This window comes from Dermacentor silvarum, chromosome 2 (assembly GCF_013339745.2).
Source record: "Dermacentor silvarum isolate Dsil-2018 chromosome 2, BIME_Dsil_1.4, whole genome shotgun sequence".
NCBI classification, from domain to species: Eukaryota; Metazoa; Arthropoda; class Arachnida; order Ixodida; family Ixodidae; genus Dermacentor; species Dermacentor silvarum.
The window spans coordinates 165,659,267-165,681,766 of NC_051155.1; the positions used below are offsets into that span (position 1 = coordinate 165,659,267).

Here is a 22,500-nt window from a genome sequence, read left to right on the forward strand (position 1 = left end):
TTTCACGCCAATCTCACGCAATCTCCCGGATTGCGCGATCTCCAGGGTCAGCCGAATTACAAGGCAAGAATCCGACCGAATGGACGCACAAAATCACGGGAAGTAAGCCACACAAAAATTGCGCTTTAGTGCAGGAATCAGGCGCTTGAAGACGTATATTTGTTGCAGTGAAGATATATTTTGGAACCGCTTGTTGATTTATTGCGTATTTCCGTAGAGGACAGAGCCGGAAACCAGCTAATAGGCAGAGGAAGTACAGATGGGGCTACGCGTATACCCACTGTGTATCCGGCCACACAGTAGCAGCAGCAGCCATGGTCAGAAACGTCCGGCAGTGATTGAAAATAAAGCTTCGCAATCCAATTGCAATTTTTTTTGTTATGGCATATTCGGATGGTCGTTTTCGAGCGCGCTAGAGCGCTCGCAAAATGCCGATGTTGGAAAAATAATCGAAACGGGGCGCTCTGCCTACATTCAGATGAGTCTTTCTGATCGCCTGACTTTCTGATCACCCAATTTTGTGATCACCCGACTTTCTGAGCACCCGGGTCACGTGACCCCCCCCCCCCCCCCCCTTCCCTTGGTTACACTTTCGTAAAGACTTAATACTACTTTAGAGTCTCACTTCGTTCACGCATAGCCTCCCATAGCATAGCCTCCTCTAGGCTATGGTTCACGGCGACCACGATTATCATCGGTGACGGCGCTGGCTGCGTCACCCGGATGTTCCCATAAGCTTACGATTCTTCTCTCTCACTGCTCCCAAAAGCAGCCGGCTGTTCAGTTGGCGCAAGAGATCTCCTACTTGAATCCAGAGGGTCTTCCGCACTATGTACCCTCGTACGGTCGGTTTTCTGAGCCGATAGGTAATGTTTTTACAGCAGCCGAGGTAGCTGCCATTCCCGTAAGCAATAAAAAGAATAACTTATTTGTACCGCTATATAACGCCCCCTTAACTTAGACTTGCAAACATTTTTGTTAGAACTATCGCACTTCTTAAATAATTTTACCAACCGCAATATTGTTCTTGCAGGGTATTTTAACATTCATATTTCCGAAACCTGAGTGAGCCGAGCTGCAGATTACCTCGAGTTGCTGGAAATAGTATCGAACCCGTACTGCACAGTTTTACTCGTTAAAAAATACCTCGTACTAGGGTCTCAAGTTCGTGCATTGATCGTATATTTATGAGCTGCTGCGCGTTTGAATGAGCAGCAGCGGTGATTCGCAAGAACGTTGCGGATCATATTTTACGGTGTTTTGTGTCCAAAAGACGAGCGCAGAGGAAGGTGAATGTACAGTGGCGAGCACTGTTAGGGTGAACACCTGCGAACGCGGGCAAAACGCCGACGGCGTCGACAACAGTTCTGCGCGTTGCTGGTGCTGCTGCATGTGCAAGTTTATGCAGCTTATAAAACTACTATCCTTACTCCGTATAGCTCTCTACTAATTTGCTATCGCAATTGATGCTTCGCCTTTCGGGTGAAACTGCGACATTTTTTCGCTGAATGGACAATTACACATTTTCGCATCAAAATTAAGCTAAAGCTTAAATTCCGAATAGAAATAAATTACAATAGATATTTTGCAACTGCCTTACGAAAAACATAAACGATGTAATCTATGTAAATCAAATCCTTCTAATATTGCTCCGAAAGAGCAGTATAACATAACACCTAACAAGCTCACGGCATAACCGCAGGTGTGAAAACATTTTTCTCTGCTGAGTTTAACAAGTTTAACGGCAATATGAAAGTGGCAGGGGGGCTCTTGAGTGAACTAATCGGAAGGCCCCGAAAAACAATCTAGGTAATCTAATATCACTATCAAGTGAAATTCGTTTGGCTACGGCACGTTCATTTAACGGGATTATTATGCGATCAATTGAAGATTTGAAACAGCATTCTCGGGTTAGTCTTGTAACGTACCATCGAAGAGCAATTGCAAATTCTACTTTTCTACTCACTACAGCTAAACGAGCCTACGGGAACATTAAAATAAGGATTATTTAATAATTATTCAAAATTAATCAAAATTGTACTGCTGCAAATTTTGAATGACTATTTAGAAACAGCTAACATATCTCAGAGATGGAAGATTTCTGTAATTAGGCCAATATAGACGTCAGGGGAGAAGTGCGACACGAAGAACTATCATGCCATAGCAAGATTGCCATAACTCTAAGTACTATATAATGGATAAAATAGTTCATAAAAGCATAGTATTCTTTTGAGAGCAATATTCGGTCTTAAATGGTACTTAGTAGGGCTTCCGGCGGAAGGTTGGAACGGTTGATCTCTTTGAGGATTGATGTGATGTGATTAATAAGCATATAGATAAAAACCAGGCAGTACTTGGCTTATTCATCGATGTGAAAAAAAAAGCTTTCGCCACTCTTGATAATGCTATTATGCTACAAACATTTGAAAGTTTGGGGTTAAAAAGATAGTGCCTGCAGTTTTTTTTTTTTTTTGCTAGGTATATTGTCGCTTTCAAACTCAAAATAAAGAAGGAATTCAGCAGTGACTTCACAAACATTACGTATGGTGTTCCGCAAGGTTCCATAATGGGATGTCTTTTGCTTAATATATGTGTGAAAGACTTAGCTAATCTGAAGTTAAATGCAAAGCTTTTTCAGTACGCCGGTGATACAGCGGTTCTTATGCTTCTCGAGTCGCATAGTCCAGCGTTGACGTTATTACAAGCGCATGTTGAGGCGCTTTTTAATTGTCTATGGTACAATGAAATATGCGTAAATAAAGCAGAAAACACGCTAGTATGTGTTAGAAATCCCTACAAAAGAGTTGAGTTCAAAAATACTATTATCCTTCATGGCCGCCCACGTACACGGCGTCAATGTTTTCCATTACCCTTCTACCCTACTTTTACATATTTGGGAATGTACTCAGATAAAAAAAGAAAATGTCCTGGTGCGCTCATTTAGGACAAGTATTTGTCCTAAATGAGCGCACCAGGACATTTCTTCGAAGGCACGGACTTGGCCAACATCTGGTGACATATCCTTGCTAAGAACGTATGAGATGCCCAGGCGGTACAATTGCCGGCTATAGCATGCCAGGCTCTCCCTGCCTACTGCAACACCTGCACCTCGACCATCCTAAGATGCCATAAACCTATTACATCAAGAGACACACATAAAGACATAAAAAACAATGGCACTACTATTACTTTAATATTGCCACCAGGTCGCGAGTACTCGCCACAGACTACTTAACCAGATACGCCGAAACAAGGGCTCTACAACGCGGTACGGCTGCCGATGTTGCCCAGTTTCTAATAGACCAGATCGTTCTTCGACGTGGAGCCCCGTCGTACGTGATCACTGACAGAGGCACAGCTTTCACGGCCCAGCTGATTGACGACGTATTCAATCTAAACTACACGAGGTATCGTAAGACCACTGCATATCATCCACAGACAAAGGGGTTGACAGAACGATTGAACAAAAACATCGCCGACATGTTATCCATATACGCAGATGTACAGCGCAAGACGTGGGATTAGGTTCTGGCAGAGTTGCGCACAACTCTTCCATCCAGGAGACAACGCGATTCACGCCGTTTCGTCTTGTCTATGGACGTGAAGTTCAGACCATGCTGAATGCTATGCTTCCACACGATTACGACGTGTTGCTCACCCCTGACGCTGAGCAATTTACGCAGTACGCCGAAGAAGCTCGCCAATTGGCACGCCTGCACATCACGCAACAGCAGGGTGTAGATGCACGCCGCTACAATCTTCGCCATCGCCAAGTGGAATACCACCCGGGCGATCAAGTTTGGGTGTGGACGCCGGTGCGTCGGCAGGGGTTGTCAGAGAAACTGCTCAGTCGCTACTTTGGACCCTACAACGTGCTGTGTCGCGTTAGTGACGTGAACTACGAGGTTCTCCCACATAGTGCCATATCGCCCCAGCGTCGAAGGCACCACTCGGAGATTGTGCACATTGTACAACTCAAGCCTCATTTCGCGCGATAGTGCGACAACATCTCAACTTTATGACTTACTTTCTTTTTTTTTCTCTCCCTCACCCCACTTGTGCATACTGTCTGTTCGTTCCCTCTTTTTTTTCGTCCTCTACCTACGTCCACTAGCCTAGCATGTGCGGCGAGCGCGAGCCAGTATTTAGGCAGGGAGAGAAGAAGAAGTTTTGTTTTGGGGTCAGCCATCTTCTTGGCTAGTGCTCGTCTCTGCCGGTGCAGTACTTCTTGTCATAAAGACCTTCTGTAGCACGTCACAATATTATCATTGTTGTAGTAACCACAACGATGTTCCACATCCGCCACCTAGACCGTAAGCGGCGCTGGCTAACACTCCCAGCGTTAATCTTCGTACAAATGCATAAATACTCAAAGTGTACGGGAGAGTGGCCTCTGTGGTAGACTAATTGCACCACACGTGTAATGCGGAAGATCCCACCTTCAGCAAGTTATCGTTTCGTACACTTTCGATTTCCTTTTACTTTATTATTTCTAGAAGCTAACTAAACATAGCGAATAATTTTCTGTATTCTTTTTATTGGCTTTGTTGTCTCTCAACGTATGTTTGCGGCGAACAAAAATCGAGTCCATCGGATAGCCTTATTCTTCTTGCTAATTCCAAATATGTTCATAAACAGAGGCTTATCAGGTGTGAGATAAATGCCCAGAGAAGAATTTAAAAGTCACACTGCGAAATGGTCTCAGTGCTTTATCTATGTGTATTGAGGTATGCAACATCGATCTGCACATAACAGTATTGATTTTACCCACGACAAGGCTTTGATGTTACTGTGGGTTTCATGTGGGCCAAGAGAAGTAGACTTCACAGGCAGCTGGGGTCACGGTTGCAGAACTATTATGGATGATAGAAAGATACGGTATCAACCCATTATAAGAGTGTGGCATCTACAGACCAAAACCGTCTGTATGAAGATATTGGATATGAAAATTTTGTTACGTAGTGGAAAATGCAGTGAGGTAACTGTGTTGCTTTCCGTTTACTTTCTATTGTATCAGCAGTCGTATGAACAAGTACTTTGAAATCAAGTTTCTTTAGTTATGTACCGGTACAGATGCATAGTATTCTGAAAGGAATTGTATATTAGCTTATTTAACGAATTCAGATACTACACAGGCGTTAGGGTTTAGTGCGGCGTAAGAGAGGAAAGAAATATAAAGTTTATTCTTCATTGGTGAAACAGTTATTAGCCTACATCTATTTTCAATGCTCACTAGTCGTCATTATAGAAAGCGTTCTATAGTGGCAAAGAAACTTCTTCTTTCTGGGGTTTTACGTGCTAAAACCAGTTATGATAATGAGGCACGCCATAGTGGAGGGCTCCGGATTAATTTTGACCACCTGGGGTTCTTTAACGTGCCCTACACCACAAGCGCACGGGCGTTTTTGCATTGCTCCTCCATCGAAATGCGTCTGCCGCGTGCTCAGCACCACAACGCCTTAGCTAACTGAGCCACCGCGGCGGTTTGCAAATAAACGGGAAGATAGTGAAAAGCAACAGTGAAGCATTGTGCAAATACATGTGGCAATAATGAATATTGCCACAATAACATAAACTTGGTAGAACAGTGATCGCAAAATACATAGCAAAAATTTGCAGTGTGCACGTGATAACAAGTTGCAACAACATGGCATGGACGGTTTGCATTTATAACAAAGCAATAAGCAACAAAAGTTATTAGAACATTATGTACAATTTTATCATCCCTGAAAACAATGGCATAAAATACAAAAAAAATTATCTCCCTACCAAATACTACTTAATTTGCTTACATGGTAGTTTCATTCGGCGAATAGTGAAATTTTACATTCTTGAGATACTTTTGACCAGCTTTGTCATTAGACGTCGTTGTGCACAAGCATTTGTACATGGAGGGAAGGCTCCCATTTGAGTAGAACATCAAGTGATATTTAGAGTGATCACGGTTGATTAACTGAAGGGAAAAAAATAATGAAAACAATTTCAGTCTTCAAAAAAATACCAAATGTTGTGATCATGTTGTGCAATGTTGTATTATTTGTACAATGAAGAATTGTCTCAATATTTGATGGACTGTACTGAGAGAGCCTTCTTCGAGCCCCAGCAATCATAACTGCTAGCTGAAATCAATTACATTTTTGAATGAAGCAAGCGTAATTGTAATTGTTACTGTTTTTCTGTGACGTGTACAACTCTGGTCGTCACACAACTAGCAGTCAGCGCAAAAAAGAATAAGGGCGAACCCAGATTTGAGGTCAATGCTGATAGTACTCTCCAGAGCAAGCTCGTTTTGTGCGCTCACAGCACAAAGGCAATGCAGCGGTGTCTGAAGTGACCGAACGCGAAAGAGAATCTTAACAGCAGTTTAATGATCCGTGTTGGCACTGTCAGTGACTTGGAAATCATCAAGTAACACCAGAAGGTGAAGTTGTGACTTGAAACCTTGAACGATTTATGTTCGAGATTTTAATGTAAAGCTGAGTCTTAACCACGGCACGATAAGTTGTCAATATAAGCAATTCGGAAGATAATATCGAAACGACATTCTCTATAATAACTAGACGCGTATAAAGAGCTGCCAATGTTTGTAGATGGCACCATCTAATCCTTTTGACCGACATCAGTGGCTGAAGCCTGTGCCAAAGTGGATGTATTATCTGAGAAAATATTTCAATTTTGCTTTCGTGAGGCTGTATTTTTACGCAAGAAAGAAAAAAAAGAATGTGGTGCGTCGGCCAAGTAACATTGATCATTGGTTTCCATACCCAAACGATGAGCTCAAATATTATGAAGACCCCCATTTTTTCTCACATTTTGCTCTTTGCACTTGCTGAGGAACTATCGTCTTACGGATCCCAATATAATGTCTATCACGTCAAAAAGGTGAAATATAAAGTAATCATAAAATATTACAGACTGAGTGGCCGCTTATATGAACAAACAGAAAATAAAACACAACATACCTTCCAGGAATCCGGATTAAACCCAAGGCGTTTAGCAATGTGCTTTGCGTCACATTTGTGTCCTTCGTAGGCCCAGCACGTGCCTAACGTGAGGGTGAGCAGGAGAGTTTGTACAGTTGGCATCACTTACACTCAAACTTTTATCTAAGCCACGTAACTTCAGGAAAATGGAGAAGCTTTAACTATCTTGCTTCCACTCCCCCAAAGGACTATCAACTGCAACGACGCTAAATTTGGCTAGCGTGTTATCACCTAACTTCTCGATCTACTAAAAGCCCTATTACGCGCCTGTTGTCAGCTTGCACCGCTTGTTTGCGCTTACGCGCCGCTGTCCTATACCACGGCGCTATGCACAATGACATTTTCCGCATGACAGCTAGGCCATCCATAGTTTCTGTGATGTCGACAGAAAGTGCAAGCGATGAGGCACAGAAGTACGGTTCGTCAAGAGAGAGAGAGAGAGAAAAGTAATCGCCATTGATTTTATTCGCCATTTCACCCTAAAATATGGTCTGTGAGCATAGGTATATAGTCACTCAATAGCTCGTGAGCTTTAAGTAATAGATTTCTTTAACAGTACCTTTCGCGAATCAGAAAAAGGAAATGCTTAAACCACGCGCTGTGTCAAGGGAAGCACTAGCTTCACGTGTTTCCATCTCCTATGCATTCTATTTCGCATGGGTATTTGCTACAGCCACATGTGCTTACTACGCTGGCAGCCTTATTTTTGTTTCTTGCTTGACTGCAAAAAGTTGCCACGTCGGTTTTCTTGACAAGGTGTTCATCCGACACATATACATATTTTTAATTGTGACAAGCGGCAATGTTTTTATGTCGATGTGCGTTTTAACTCCACCGACATTTTATTCTCCAATGAGTCATTTGTCTGCGCTTGGTGTCAGTAAGTAAGAGGGCTGCAGTTTTTCTAATAAAAATATACGCACGTCCATAGGGAACAGCCAAATTTGGTCAGTAGCAAGTTTACCGGAGAACTATACTCTCAAGAGCCCTATACACACTGACGTCATAGCCTGGAAGTTTTTGGGTGCGGCTGGTTTTTCGCATTTTGTTATTTTAGACGGAATCGAGTAAGGAATGTGCCGGAGGTGAACAGCCTATGATCGCTAAATTTCTCTTATAGAATGCTTGAAACCTCCTGGCGATCTTTCACCATTATTGGTCCTTGCACCATTAAACGCCATACATCAAATCTCCTGAATTAACCATAGATGTCTCTGTTAATTACCATCTTTGACTTCGTTTGAATAATAAACGCGTTTCGTCACGGCTGTGAATCCACCAAGGATGACCCCTGTAAAGAAGTCACAGTTTTCCCGAAATACGAAAGTGGACTTGAAAAAGTTTATTTAGGTCCTGCAGGACGCGCTTAGCGCACATCGATTGCAATAGCAAATTAGTAGACAGCTATACGAAGTATGGATAGTAGTTTTATCGGCCGTATAAAGTTGTAAACATTCGCTTACTAAATAAATTCACAAGCACGGTGTCAGGCGTGTGCAGGTAAACATGAACACATCTCGCTAGGTGACCGCGGAAACTCACTGTCAAAACACTGGAGTCAGGATGCACGGCAGCTCCAGCGAGCCAATTGACCTTCGTGCTGTCTCTCGCTTCAACGGGAAGCTAAACGTCGAAAGCACACTGCATAGGGAGCTACTGGCACTCAGTGCATGCACATTGTCCAGATCGCAGATCGCTTTGAGGACGAGTCCAGCGCGAGCGCGCACTTTGTCTACAACGCAGATCGCTTTCAAGATACGGCGGCCGCGCGGCCGCGCCGTAAGCAGCAGCCGCCGGCATAGTAGCCCCCCTCGCCTCCCCCCCCCCCCCCCCCCTCGTGCCTCGCGCGTGAAAGAAGATGGCGCACTTACGCCCCGCCTTCCTCCTTAGTGCGCGCGAGAGTAAGCCGCGATCGTCGGCTGACCCTCGCGAGCTTTCACTCCCACATACAGCGTACGGCGCGCCGCGACGATGATATCGTGTTTGGACTTTATATACGGGACATCACGAGGACAACGACGGCGACAGCAGAAATGCGCTTGGAGTGTTCATTAAAATTCGCTGAAAATGAACATGAACATGATGCTAACTACAAAGGCTTCAAGTATGTTAAAATACAGTAGAACGCCCTTACAACCAACTCCTCTAAAACAAAATGACCTGCACAATAAATGATCGATTAGACTCCGGCCGATTCCCTATCTTTGACAAAAGTCATTAAGGCATTCTAACCCACGACGAAGACCACTACAACAGATTCGCCTGTAAAACGATTGAATATAGGCGTGCGGACGGCTGATTTTTTTTATTTACAATGAACCCCACGATCTCTGCTCTCCGCCTTAAACGCCCTCCCCTTTAGCTGCGCTCTGCGCTACGTCGCTAACGGTAGCAGTAGCGGCGCATTGGACGAGAGTGCCCGGCGAGAGCTGCAGTCCTGCTTTCAGCAATCGCTCAACTCCTACGTTGCCTGTTGTCACCCAGAAGTGAATGCGGTGGCTGACGAATGCGTCGCAGATCATGACGACGTCATGATGTTATCGTGACTGACGGCCGACGACGTCTTCAAAGCCTTCTAGGGCAGAGAGGACGTGTATGTGAATGTAAGCAAAGTTGTAACGAGCCTGTAAGCGGACGAAGACTGTGGACGGCAAAGAAGGTGGTAGCTGCATTCGACGACCTGCTTTTTTACCTGGCGACGCTCCCATGATTCGTCGTGCAGAATGCCGTTAACGTCGGCGCGATGATTGTCGGTTGCATTCGCACATTCTGCAAGGTGAAACTCGCGCAAAAATATCGAGATGGCTTATGGGTCGAAAATTTGACCGCCCGGAAAATTCAATGGCACCAAAATTGATGGTTCCACTATTGATGAACTCGATCGTAATTAACTGTACCTTAATTAACCTTGCCCTAATTAACACCAAAGGTCATGGGTATGACTCCTACTGAAGTCGTGGGTTCGAGTGCTTTAACGAACTCTACCTTAATTAACAGTACTTTAGTTAACGTGGTCCTAATTAACCCCAAAGGTCGTGGGTACGACTCCAACCAATGGTCGTGGTGGTCGTGCATTCGCAACCATTGGTTGGAGTCGTAACCACGACCTTTGGGGTTAATTAGGACAACGCTAATTAAGGTACAGTTAATTAATATAGAGTTCAATGAGGCACTCGAACCCACGACCTTATTGTTAAATAGGGCAAGGTTAATTAACGTACAATTAATTAACATAGAGTTAATTAAGGCACTCGAACCGATCACTTAAGTAGGCGTCGAACCCTAGACCTATGGTGCTAACTAAGTCAAAATTAATTAAGGTATAGTTAATTAAGATAGAGTTAATTGAGGCACTCGAACCTATGATCTTTGGTGGGAGTCGAACCCTCGTACTATGGTGTTAACTAAGGCAAGGTTAATTGGGGTACAGTTAATTAAGATAGAGTTCATTAAGGCACTCTAACCCACGACTTTAGTGGGAGTCGGACCCTCGACCTATGGTGTTAACAAAGGTAAAGTGAATTAAGGTAATAGAGATAATTAGGGCACTCAAACCCACGACTTTAGTGGGAGGTTACCCACGACCTCGTGTGGTGGTTAGGGCAAAGTTAATTAAGGTACAGTTAATTAGAATAGAGCTAAAACGCTCGAACCCATGACCTTTAGTGACCGTCGAACCCTCGCCATTTGGTGGTAGAAAACAAGGAATAGGAAGTAACAACACATTCGAATGATTCATGGAGCCACCATGCCACATGGTGCCAACATGTGTTGGCGCACCACGGTGCCACAAACAAAAGACGTGGGTTCGAGTGCTTTAAATAAACCTAACCGTTAATTAAAGCACTCGAACCCTCAACCTTTGGTGGGAGAAAACAACTAATCGGAAGTGACAACGTATTCGAATGAGAATGTCAAGTAATTTAATGAACGTCTCGTGAACGCGCAAGCTTCCGCCTTCATCCTCTTTATCGTGTGCTAAAGCTACAGTCAACTTTTTTCACTAAGTGTCTCTTGAAAAGATGTTAAATAAAGGTTTTTACATATTCAAAGCGTGTAGTCTACTTTTCTGTGAGCAGTACGGTGCGCCATCTTTACAATGAAATGACCGGTATAACGAAGGATTTTCGAGGTCCCAAGACCTTCGTTGTAAAGTCGTTTAACTGTATTATGATTACGTACACGTATTCAATGCGTCTTTACTTCGTCTCTATATATACTTTTTATATTACCATTTTTCTTTCACCAAGTGTAGGGTAGCCCACTAGACGCTTTTCCGGTTAAGTCCTCTGCCTTAATTATCTCTATGTTCTTCTGTTCGCGGTTTCATGAAGCCAGGACGGGCTATAATTGCAAGGCATTCCTATGCGCTGCCTGTTTCTTTTTTTTTATAAATTAACGGTCCATACCAACTATTTTGCAAGATATTCTATTGAAAGCCTTTGGCTTTCAAATTGCAAAGTTGTGGAAGATTGTAATTGTTCTGCATACGTGATTCAGTTCTGCGTTATCTTTCTTGTTATCCCTATCCATATCTAGAAGCAGAACGGCCATCTTCTTCATTGCCTAATTACTAATATAACTCATAATTGCTATGGGTCTTCGTGAATTAATATCTGTCGGACACTTGCTCGATTCCAGAACTGGAATGGCACGAACGATTGTCCAGAGTGGCTCAAGGTGACGATTCTGTGACCACACTGATGTTTGTGTAACATTGAATGGCGAACCTTTCCAGGAGAAACGCCACGAACCACTTTCCGTCTGGCTGAGACATGTTTATGTTGAAATCACCCACAATTACAATATGAGTGGAGTCGGTAGGGGTGATCCAACCAAAGGTGCATACGCTTGGCGTTTGCGGCACGATGTTCGTCCGTATTACGTGCCGCCCGCCGTCACCGCGCACATTCCCGCTTCTGTTCACGACGGTGTTCTTCGTAGGCGCGCTGTTCTTCCACAGTCCACACCGCACGCGGCTTACCCATTGCACGGGTGGAAGGGAACTGAGATAACGTCACGTGGTTTGCCCATAGAGCCCATAACGTCACACCTCGATCGATACTAAACAGTGCCTATTCCGGTTTTACTTTTTTTATTACGATATTTTTTTATCACAATACCTTTCGACACTTGTCGCAATTAAACGCAGCTGGGACATACCCTGCGATACGCTTTTATTACCGTTTTTATCACCACGATCGGCCGGTCGTGAGCTCTAGGTTTGTCGCCATCGATTTTTGCCGACGCACACAAACCGCCAGAACCTAGCGTAAACAAGCTCCGCTGTAAAGGTCCGGCATAGTCGATAGCTTAAAAGGTCGCCTGAAAAGAGCTAAGAGCGCCGGGATACCATTTACAATATATATATATATATATATATATATATATATATATATATATATATACATCTAGCACGATGACCTCGACGTAGAAGGCACGTATATGTATGTCCTATACTGCCAGTCAGATATTCCTAGGCGTGACTGACGTTTTGCTAGAAAGCTGACATGGCCACCACATTACGATGCCCGAAGGAGAAGCTTGCTTCTTTTGATCACATCTTCTGTATGCTTTCCAGTAATGCTGACGAGTGGTCTCTGTAGCTCCTTCATGGATTATATATAAAGCAATCTGCAAATGTACGCAGAGTTTCTATCTGAATGGCCTTCTCCGAAAAACACGAAGACCTTGTAATGTGTGCAAGCGAAACATTAGTGATGTATCTAGGCATCCTACATTTCGCTACCAATTCTACAAACGACGGATTTGAGTCGTGCTTGTGCTCGATATGCCGCTAGAATCCCTGGAAATATTGATGCTATCACGTATTTAATTGAAGCAATTAACCTGCTCCTTCCTCACTCCAGAGTCCTTCCGCGCCCTTACACCCTCCTGGGAAGTCTGATTTATCAGTACAACACTACCAAGCAGACTGAGCAAAACGAAAACCCTCATGAGAGCAGTGAAGTAGTTTATGTTACGACACATACGTATGCTGCTACAAGCAACGCAGTCGCATCTACGCTGACCATTCACTAACAACTAAGAGGGATACGATTTTGCCTGGTGTCACACTTATCATGCTGCTATAGGTGAATGTGATGATAACATACAGACAACGTCTCCATTTACTTGATTCTCATCAAAATTTTTTAACTTGCCGATGTGTTGGGTTTTGCCCATGTGCATCAAAAATACTGGATCGGAAAGCAATGAGTCCTTTCAGCGCTTCCTTGAAGGCGCTGGCATTTGCGACGAACAGCATTGACGCTACTGCAGGCTCATTGTTTCATCTGAAACTTGTGCCCCTCAGATATTCATGAACTTCCTTACAACGATGAAATTCCGATAGAGAATTTGGTCTTAGTATTGCTACATATTCTTAGATTTTAATTAGGTATCAACTAATACAAGAATTTATTATTTTCCAAATTTTTTAATCAATATAATTCAACTGAGAAGGGGTAGCAGTCTCCAGCAAACTTCTACAACTGCTCCCCTGCTTACAATTATTTTAATGAAAAATATAACTGAACTGATACAGAAATGACAGGCATGTATGTAGCACACACAAAACATAACACAAGTCCCGTAGGTTTTGCTAGAAATGACGCGACCACTATTGGAAGTTAACCGCATGAGCCGTCGAGATTTCAACTTTCAGTCACCGAGACAGATGTCAACCAGGGACAATTCATTGACCAATTTGTATTTGCATATAACGTGGGATAATGCTGAATTCAACAATGCTTATCTCCTTTCCAAAAATGCAGGCATGTTTATTCTGTCTTCTTTCTTCGACTAGGGCAGTCCTCCCAGTCGTATACCCAGTATTTTTTAATTCCGGAGTAGATTTCGTACAACATCACGCAAATATACGGAATTTCCTTATGTTCCTCCAGATAAATCGTTGCAGCCCATACTTCATATCCTACAAAGCACGAAAAATAATAAAACAGCAAAACGGATCAAGGGTGGACAACACAGTTGATCTAAGTTTTTTTTTTAATTCTTGAGAGAATAACTTTGGGTACATATATTTTTTTCGAAGAGAACATTGGTAAATGCTTTGGGCTGACATCCTGTCGTCACTCTGTAGAGATATATTGGTGAGACAGTTGCGCCAGAACTGCACAATCGGTCTACGAGTACATAGGTGTTGAAAAGCAAGGACTATGAATGTAGGCATACGGGGCTTTACTTAGTTTATAAAAAAAAACACCTAGAAGGCCAGTTGTTAAGATAGCCGGGGCACCGTTTTATTTTATGCACTGGCGGAAAGCAAGTGTATCTTCAGAACACGCTTGTCTTTGAACAAGCGGCATCTTTATCTACTAAGCATGTCTCGAGAATAGTTATTTGTCTTGAGAAAGTGGTGGGAGCTCCTCAGGATACCCGATATAGTGTTTTCTTTCGGTGGCAATAAACTCCCTACCTGCCGCAAACTTTCCTACAACTTTTACAACTTACTTATGGGGCAGCATTGTACAGATTGAAAATGACACCTTTTTACTAAGTGTTGCCTCTAAGGTCTGAACCAACTATATGATATGATCTGATATGATAGATACTTCCAGGTAGGTGAATTGCCGTCGGCCTCAGCACTGACACAAGGCAGTGCGTCAGCTTGTGTTGCGAGCGTTCTGGCTGGGCATTTCGCTTGGTGACTGGCATGCACATTTTACTGCTGAACTTTCTTTTCTAGCACGTATGGATACAGCACAGCAGATGCGCCTATAAAAATGCTACAAAGCGCACCACTAAGATAGAGAGGCAATGCGTAAAACAGTTTTAGAGAGCGTGTTGAAGATCCTTTGATATTGCACTGTCATGCGCATAGGTGAATACTAAATATGGATTTGTGCCTTTGACTTTGCATTTGTAAACATATATTGCACGGCTCGTACAACAGTTTTCCTGTCAACTGCGATAACACCGCGTTTCATATACCACTATAACACATGCACTTTCAAGGCAATTAACACTCAAGGTCATTGAAATCCGTGGGCCTAATTGGCTCCTCTGCGCAGTATCGTGGAAGGAAGCCAATGGGGCTCACAAGAGAGAAGTTTTACATCAAGGCAGAAACGTCGGCCTCAGCTATGGCTTGCTTCTACCTGCTACTGTGCATTGGGGAAGAGGAACAGACAGGAAAAGTAATGATGAGTGATGATGATGATAAAGATAAGAAGGGGCTGTATACAAGACTACTATACGTTGCGGCATCTCTGTCTAACCCAGTGGCTTGTAGCAAGGCTACAGCTACTTTTATAATCATGGCTGCGTGGTTTACGTCACGTCAGGGCCCAAAACAAATTCATCGGATAGTGACATGTGTGATGGGAGACCTCGTGCTTACGCTAGACAAATGGCAGATACAAAATACGTGTGCAAGTATCCCTGCCCAATTCAAATTGCTTTGATTTGAACCCTTTTTGAGAGCGTGAGTGGGAAATTGCATTGTATTTCCCAAATCAATTTCTTAGTGTATTGAGCAGTAAACGTAGCCAGCGTTAAATTTGGTGGCCAGGGGACATGCACCTCCTTTTCAGTGCGCACCCAATCACGACTTCACCCTTGTATCGCTCCAATTTGTAACCATGGAGTTTGCAAGCAGGTGGCGTTATTCGTAAAATAGCTACTGCATACCTGTAACACTGATGAACAGCTACGCCGAGCAGCAACGCAATACCAGTGATCATTCAAGAAGATCACATAACCAAGTTGTTAGCGTAGGGCCTGATTATTTATTTATTTATATTTCTGATCCCATCGGGGATCATAATAGGAAGGGTCTGTGCAAAGGCAATCATAATTACTAATGATAAACATAGGTAACGTTCGGGTGTTGGTAATAGAAGAATCCAACTTTTTCTATTCAAATGTCATTAAAGGAAAAAAAGGAGTGCTTATGACTTTGCGTATGAAATGAGAGTTCATTTAATGTTGGGGTATGTTTATGTTGCGTAGATCGCGTCTGTGTTAGAGATTTGTATTTGGAAGTGTCTCTTTCATTGTTTAGTTGTTCGTATCTGATCCTCGTAATTGAGCCGTAAGCACGGCTCAGTTTTCTTAAGTGAGAATACTGGCTTGTTTTAGCAATTCTGTGGGTGAGTCTGTAGTATCTTATTGGTTCTATATAAATTTAATGCCTTTCGTGGAGCAGCTTCTAGTTGGTAATGAGTTGTTCGGTGAACAGAAAATAAGAATACTATCGCTTATTTTGAGAGAGATCTGACAGATGTGTTATATGCTACTATAGCTTTGTGCTCTGGGATGCTTGTGTGAGATGTGTGTTTAAAAAGAATAACTTTCTCAGTGCGGTTGGGATAACGTCGTTGACGTTATGATCCAATTTAAAGTCGTGTGCTAATGTTAAGCCAAGACACGTTTAATCTTTACCCAGGTTAAGAGTGGAGTTATTTATAGTGTACTGGGATAACGATCGGTGTCTCTTTCTCGTAATTGATAAGATAGTAGATATTTAATGCTCATTGCCACTTGCCAATCATTACACTCATTAAATCATTGTTAGAACGTCGTTTAATTCTAAATGGTCATTTTAAGAATGGATTACTTCATGCATAATACAATGGTCAACAAAACGTGTGACGTTAGCAGGACTATTAGAGAGCAGGGTATTAATGTATATAAGAAATAAAATGAGTCGGAACACTACCTCGCCAAACTCTAGATCTCATATTAGATTTAATGGAACAGTGCTGGTTTGTTCCTACAAACTGAGTGCTGTTACTAACGTAGTCTTTAATCCAGTCAAGAATAGGGCTTATTCTTAAAGTAAGTTCTAGGGTTTGTATTATATTTATTGTTACGTCGATAGTTGTGATGCTTGTTCTCAAGACTCCTCATTGTGCACTTCAGACTGTATATGACGAAATTGTATGTTAGCTGCTAATATATGGCTGTATTTATGTGCTTGCTACGACACCTAAAGTACGAATTGTATCCACAGCCTTATTTTAGAAGATGTCATAATCAACTGGACCGGACAGTATCTGTAGTAGAGTCCCTTTAGCTTTATTTTTTACGTTTATTCCAGTACCAACATTATATACGCCATGTATAAGCGAGTTTGTCACATATATAACGCCATGGTGTTATGCACAGCATCAGTTACCGTGTATGAGCGAGATGTAATATTATAAGCGAGTGATAAGTAGTCAAATATATAAGCGACAAATTGAGAAAAGATCCGACTGAAAAAGCCTTTTGCTCAGCTACAAAGCTTTTATGTCATGGAAGGCGTTGAGTACACTCGATAAGGGAGAAAGATTTAGCGAGAACTTGTCACACGTTTTCGCAGAGCCGGGCGCTGCCAGACCAAAGAACATATTTCCAGGACATTGCACATAATCCAAATCTAACCGACTGATCTTTGTCGGTCTCCAGACATGAATCCGCACCTTGAATATCAACTAAATGGAAAACTGTGTTACAGCTCTAGCGGCGTTGAGCCGTGGCTCTTGGCCCGTAATGGGGCAGGTCACCTTGATGGAGGCAGTTACAGTGTGCGAGACAGGGGATCCCCTAACACGTGAAGTGGCATAATTCGTTACGCGATGAAGTTTGACCAGCTGCACGCGGAAGTGGAGCCCTACATGCAGTTTGGAATGGTAGATACAAGGTGGCTGTCAGCCGTAACTCAGATTTTTTTTGTCATGCTAATTTAGAATTACCAATCATTCACGGGTCTCGTGAGCTGTGGTCCATGAACAGCTTTCGTTCGTGCTTTATTAGGTTACTCTGTTCTTGCTGAAAAGCCACTGTATAAAATCGCAGAACATGCGCATTTACAATCTAGATCACACTGGCAAAGGCAACAGAGTAGCTGCATCAGTTGGAAAATATTATTCTTTGGCAAAATAACCGAATCAAGATCTTACACCCAAAAATTTCTTAGGTATTACCTAAATACTTCGATTTCAATAATATACAATATCTGTGATCGGCGTATATAACCTCGCTCGTCCATGCCGCTGCCTTTAAGCCTGAAAAGAAATAAGAAAAAAAGAAAAACAAGATCAGACCAAGTTGATGATTACAAGGCTGTTTTATCATGAGAATTACATAAAGGATAAGTTCCTCCACATTTGGCGGTATTCGATTGTTAGAAATTGCGCTAGCAGTAATATGAAGGCTTAATATGGATATCAAGGTTAGGACGATACAGAAGATGCTCTGGCTGTACTTACAGGCACCGCGAATACTAACCTGGCAGTCATGACATCATATCATAGCACTCTAAAAAAAGGTGATATCGTAAATTTGTAGCTGATGACGATGTTCCCAGACAAAGCGGCAATCATCATCCCAAAGCTATGATCAATCTCAAAATTAGCTGCTTTAAATTGCAAGAAGGAAAGGCTGGCCTCGCTTTTTTCATCAAGCTGCCTGTGCAGCGGTGCTTTAGGTTTAGGATATCTGCGATTTCAATTTACTAACAAATGTGGATAAAGTATTGTCTCTTCCATGCCAGTTATATGCCTATTTGTGCGTCTCTATTTTCTGTGCGCTTTTCTGTAAAACTGTGTTGCATGCACAAAACTTTTCATGTCTTCGCAAATCATAGCATACGTCTCGCATATTGATGCGAAGTTTATAAACCGACTGTTACTAATCTAGAGAAGAACACGCGCTTCTGCCATCGTAGCATGTTGCTTGCCGATTCGGTCGTCAGAACGACTGGATATGCTTTTCAAAAGGACGTCGCCATGTACCCAAAGCCAAATTCCTTGCCATCTAGGTAGCTATCGTTCCGCATCACCACGTCATCCCTAACTCCACTTGATCGCCAATCCCCTAGCAAGGGAGATTAGTTGCTGCAGTTTCGCAAAAGGAGTGAGAGGGGGGGAGGAGATGAGGAGCTTCGCGAACGGCAAGCTTCGCGAATCACTGTTGCACCTTCGCGCGACATGCGCCACCTATTAATGCCGTGCGCTTAAGGGGCTTAAGGGACTAAGCCGAAAAACTGCATTGGGCTTAGCCAATATTGGTCAAATTTGGCTTTGGGTAGCCGGCGGCTCAGTCATGTTCTAAACGAAGAATGGTAGCGAAGGAGTTGGCAGTGCCTTGCTGACTAGTACGTGTAAAAGAAGCCATTCGGTCAAAATTATTCGGGTTGCCGTGTCTCTAATAGCCGTTTTGATTGTTTTTGACGTTAAATGGCATAGATCAAGCTGCGCATGTTATGTGGGAAAGACCAAAACGAACGAAAGTCGTAAAATGCTGGGCTGATATTTGTTGGACATATTTAGTCAATGACGAACCAATTAGGGTCGCTGAACTCGTAAACCCTGAAAGAGAGCCGAACTTGAAGACATAGAAAAGATGGCAAGAAAGCACGAACTACTTAAGTGTAGTCCGTTTGCTAATATATCTGGTACTAAGGAACGTGTACATGCTAATTATTTTCAAAGTAAAAACCCTCAAAGCCATGAAAACGAAATTTTCGGACAAAGGCAGTGGGAGAGCAAAAAGGGAAGAGGAATGAAGAAGATACACTTCTGTGATAGCGTATTAGCAAAGAGAACAGCAACGTCCCTCAGCAGCCACTGTATCAAATCGAATTATATTGGTCACATATTAAAAAAAATCTTTTAATATATTTTCGTGGATGGAAGCACAATTGAACTCGATAATAGTTTCTCCAGAGAAATTGCCAAAATCGTACGACAGGTCTTCACCCTGGACGCCCACCCGAGATATAGAACGCTGGATACATGGACCTTACTTCCGTTCTCTATTGGACAACCTGCTCGAAGCAAATTGGTTTGCGTATATTTAACCGCATTTAAACTGAGCTTAAAGACTGGCTTCTAAAATAAAAAGAACGTACCATAGCAGTAAACGGAAAGAAAAAGAAAAGAAAGAAGAAAGCTCTGCAGGGATGTTTGCCCAGCTAAAGCGAATGAAACGTACCCTCATGATTATATTATAGAATGTTGTTGTAGTATCGCTACTTGTGACAACCGCGCCTGTAAAATGCGATATGTTTGTTTATAGTGTAAGCAGTGGTCGCCAGTTCCGCCTCTCTTTATTATTATTTGCTGCGTAATATGCCTGTTTATAAGAATGACAAGTCAAACATCTTTGACATCATCACTCCATAACAAAATAAATCAGCCATTGGACCATAGCCCTCCTACATATAAAACGTTTTTTTTCCGCTAGACATATGCAGGTATTGCGCCATGTTATAAACTGATAGCTCGCGAGGTGGTTCGGTATAAAGAAAACTATTGCCTCAAGGTAAACCTTCATAGGCAGGGTTTTGTGTCTCGCTACATATGATGAAGTTTGTTCCAGGTATGTTTCGTTCTTTGAAGAAAGTCAACTGATTTGCAGAGTAATTTACGGCAACTCATAAATGCTAAGCTTAGTACAGCGCAAAAGTTTGTGTGTTTATGCAAGTACCATTGTCCAATTGATACTAAATAATGTTATTAGTTTTACAATCCCGGTCTAACGAAGAATTCGTTAGCACAGTATGTTCTGTTATCTGTAGTGCTATATATGTTATATCTAGCATATATGACAGATGATACAATACCATAAAACTGGGATGTTACTGAACGCCATCCTACGCCTCATTAGAAATATAAAAGCTCTTCGCATTGCTAATGCGTTACCATTGTCATTCCAGACCGTGATTGCATCATCGTAGATGGAGCACTTTCTTCGCTTTTTTATTCCAAGTGTTGTCGACAAAGTTCTATAAATGAACAAAGCAGAAAAAGTTATGCGTGAAGTTATTAATTCATATGCATAAGGTATAAAGGAAGTTGTCGTGTAAGGTCAACATGAACATTTTGGAAAGTTAGTGAGAACGCGCTCATGAAATTTTTATGTACTCCACATTGATACATATTAGGGCATAACACATGGCGACGTGCCACGAGGGAACATTTATTAAACAATAACCAGCCCTGAGAGGCAAACTATTGCAGATTTTTCAAGGTTGCTCATGGCGCCACGGCGTCTAAACGTAGGGTCAAGAAATGGCGGAAAGAGACTCAGGCAGCAAGAGAGAGGGATGCAAATTCACGCCCACCACCTTTGACCATGTGGGTCCACTAACAAATAGGGAACAAGCGAGATTGTAAGATGAGACCGTAGGATCCCCAATAGTTGCATCATAAGTTATGGTGAGATGGTAGACAAAATCATTGAAAAAAAACGAGAAAATTTGCACTCGGTCGTGCAAAGCTTAGGCACAGTGAAACTGTCGACCCTCAAGTCTTACTGGCTGCTACTGCTATGTATTAACTTGGTTGCCTGCTAGGTCTTAAGTTGGTTTTACTTAACTATACGCAGGAAGGAAGGTATTCTCGAGCGATCATTTTCAGAGGTACCTTCCCTTTCACGACATTTCGCGTGACTAGCACTGGACACATCGGCGCCTACGAGCGACAGCGTTCCTGGCATGCCACAAACGCCGGCCCGCTAACCAAAGTTGACACAGTGCCAAGAACGCTGTTGCTTGCCGACGCCGAACGCGTTGGAGGCTAGCCGTTCGATATCAATCGGCCAGCTTCGCTGTGTCTTGAGCTTTGCGCGGCCTAGTGCAAGCTTTCGCCTTTTTTTTCGCCTGGCTCAGCGCGCCGCGCAGAGAAGAGATGCGTGGGTCGGGAGAGAGAGCTGGCGAGGAGGAGACCGCGTTCGCATGCGCCGCGCTGCCCTCCTCCACCCTCCTGGTCGCCATGACTATGGCGTGGCAGTTTCATGATACAAACCACAAATTACGGCTGGCTTAAACAACTTCGCTGTTAAAAGCGTTCATACGATTTCCTCCTATTCACCTTTCCGTAGCTCTATGAGGACGACCGCACGTTTGATGCATCTTTCGCCGTGACGATCCCACAACATGTAATTGGCCACGTAGCAAGCTAACATGAACAGCTCTAACAGAGCAAAACAGCTGATTTCGTGGTGGGCAGATGATTGTTCCAAAAACTACAATTAAGATCCGAGCAAATTAAAGAAGTGGGATAATCGTTACACAATGCATCATGTCCTAAGCTTTGGAAACATATCTCTTCAATGACCTACGTTTTCATTTATTTTTTCTTCACCGTAAAACACTCTTAGAATATGTTCTCAATGTTTCCGAAATGTCAAGATAAAAGCTTCCTGCTCTACTCGCGGTTTCAAAGTTCTTTGTGTTCAAGTATTTTCCGTTCTTTGTGTAACACAAGTGCACCAACACTAAGGCGTAGATCCGTTTTTGGGCACTTTCAGAAAGAAATGAAATGAAATGAAAGTTGACGAAAATTTAACAATCCTGTATTAACTACATTCCCCCCCCCCCCCTCACTTTGCGATGGCTCACTTTGCGATCACCTCACTTTACGCTGCACGAACCCGACAGCAACTCGTGCGGCATCGGACATGGCACTTTGGTGAGCTGGCTCAGGAAGTGAGGCCATATCTAAGGCACATATCATGGCACCAGCTACCATGTCGCTGCTTCGCAATATGTGTGAAAGTTCGTTTA

General features: G+C 42.9%; 1 protein-coding gene across 1 annotated transcript in view; it reads right to left on the minus strand.

Moving 5' to 3' along the window:
* Window positions 1-13,750: 13,750 nt before the first annotated feature.
* LOC125943204 (uncharacterized) overlaps window positions 13,751-22,500 on the minus strand; it is a 17,208-nt gene continuing 8,458 nt past the window's right edge. Inside the window, exons 3-5 of the mRNA XM_049661838.1 lie at window positions 20,636-20,718; window positions 17,915-17,995; window positions 13,751-13,917 (exon numbers count right to left, since the gene is read on the minus strand). Coding sequence (XP_049517795.1) covers window positions 13,766-13,917; window positions 17,915-17,995; window positions 20,636-20,718 — 316 coding nt within the window. The 3' untranslated portion in view covers window positions 13,751-13,765. The remainder of the gene's footprint in view (window positions 13,918-17,914; window positions 17,996-20,635; window positions 20,719-22,500) is intronic.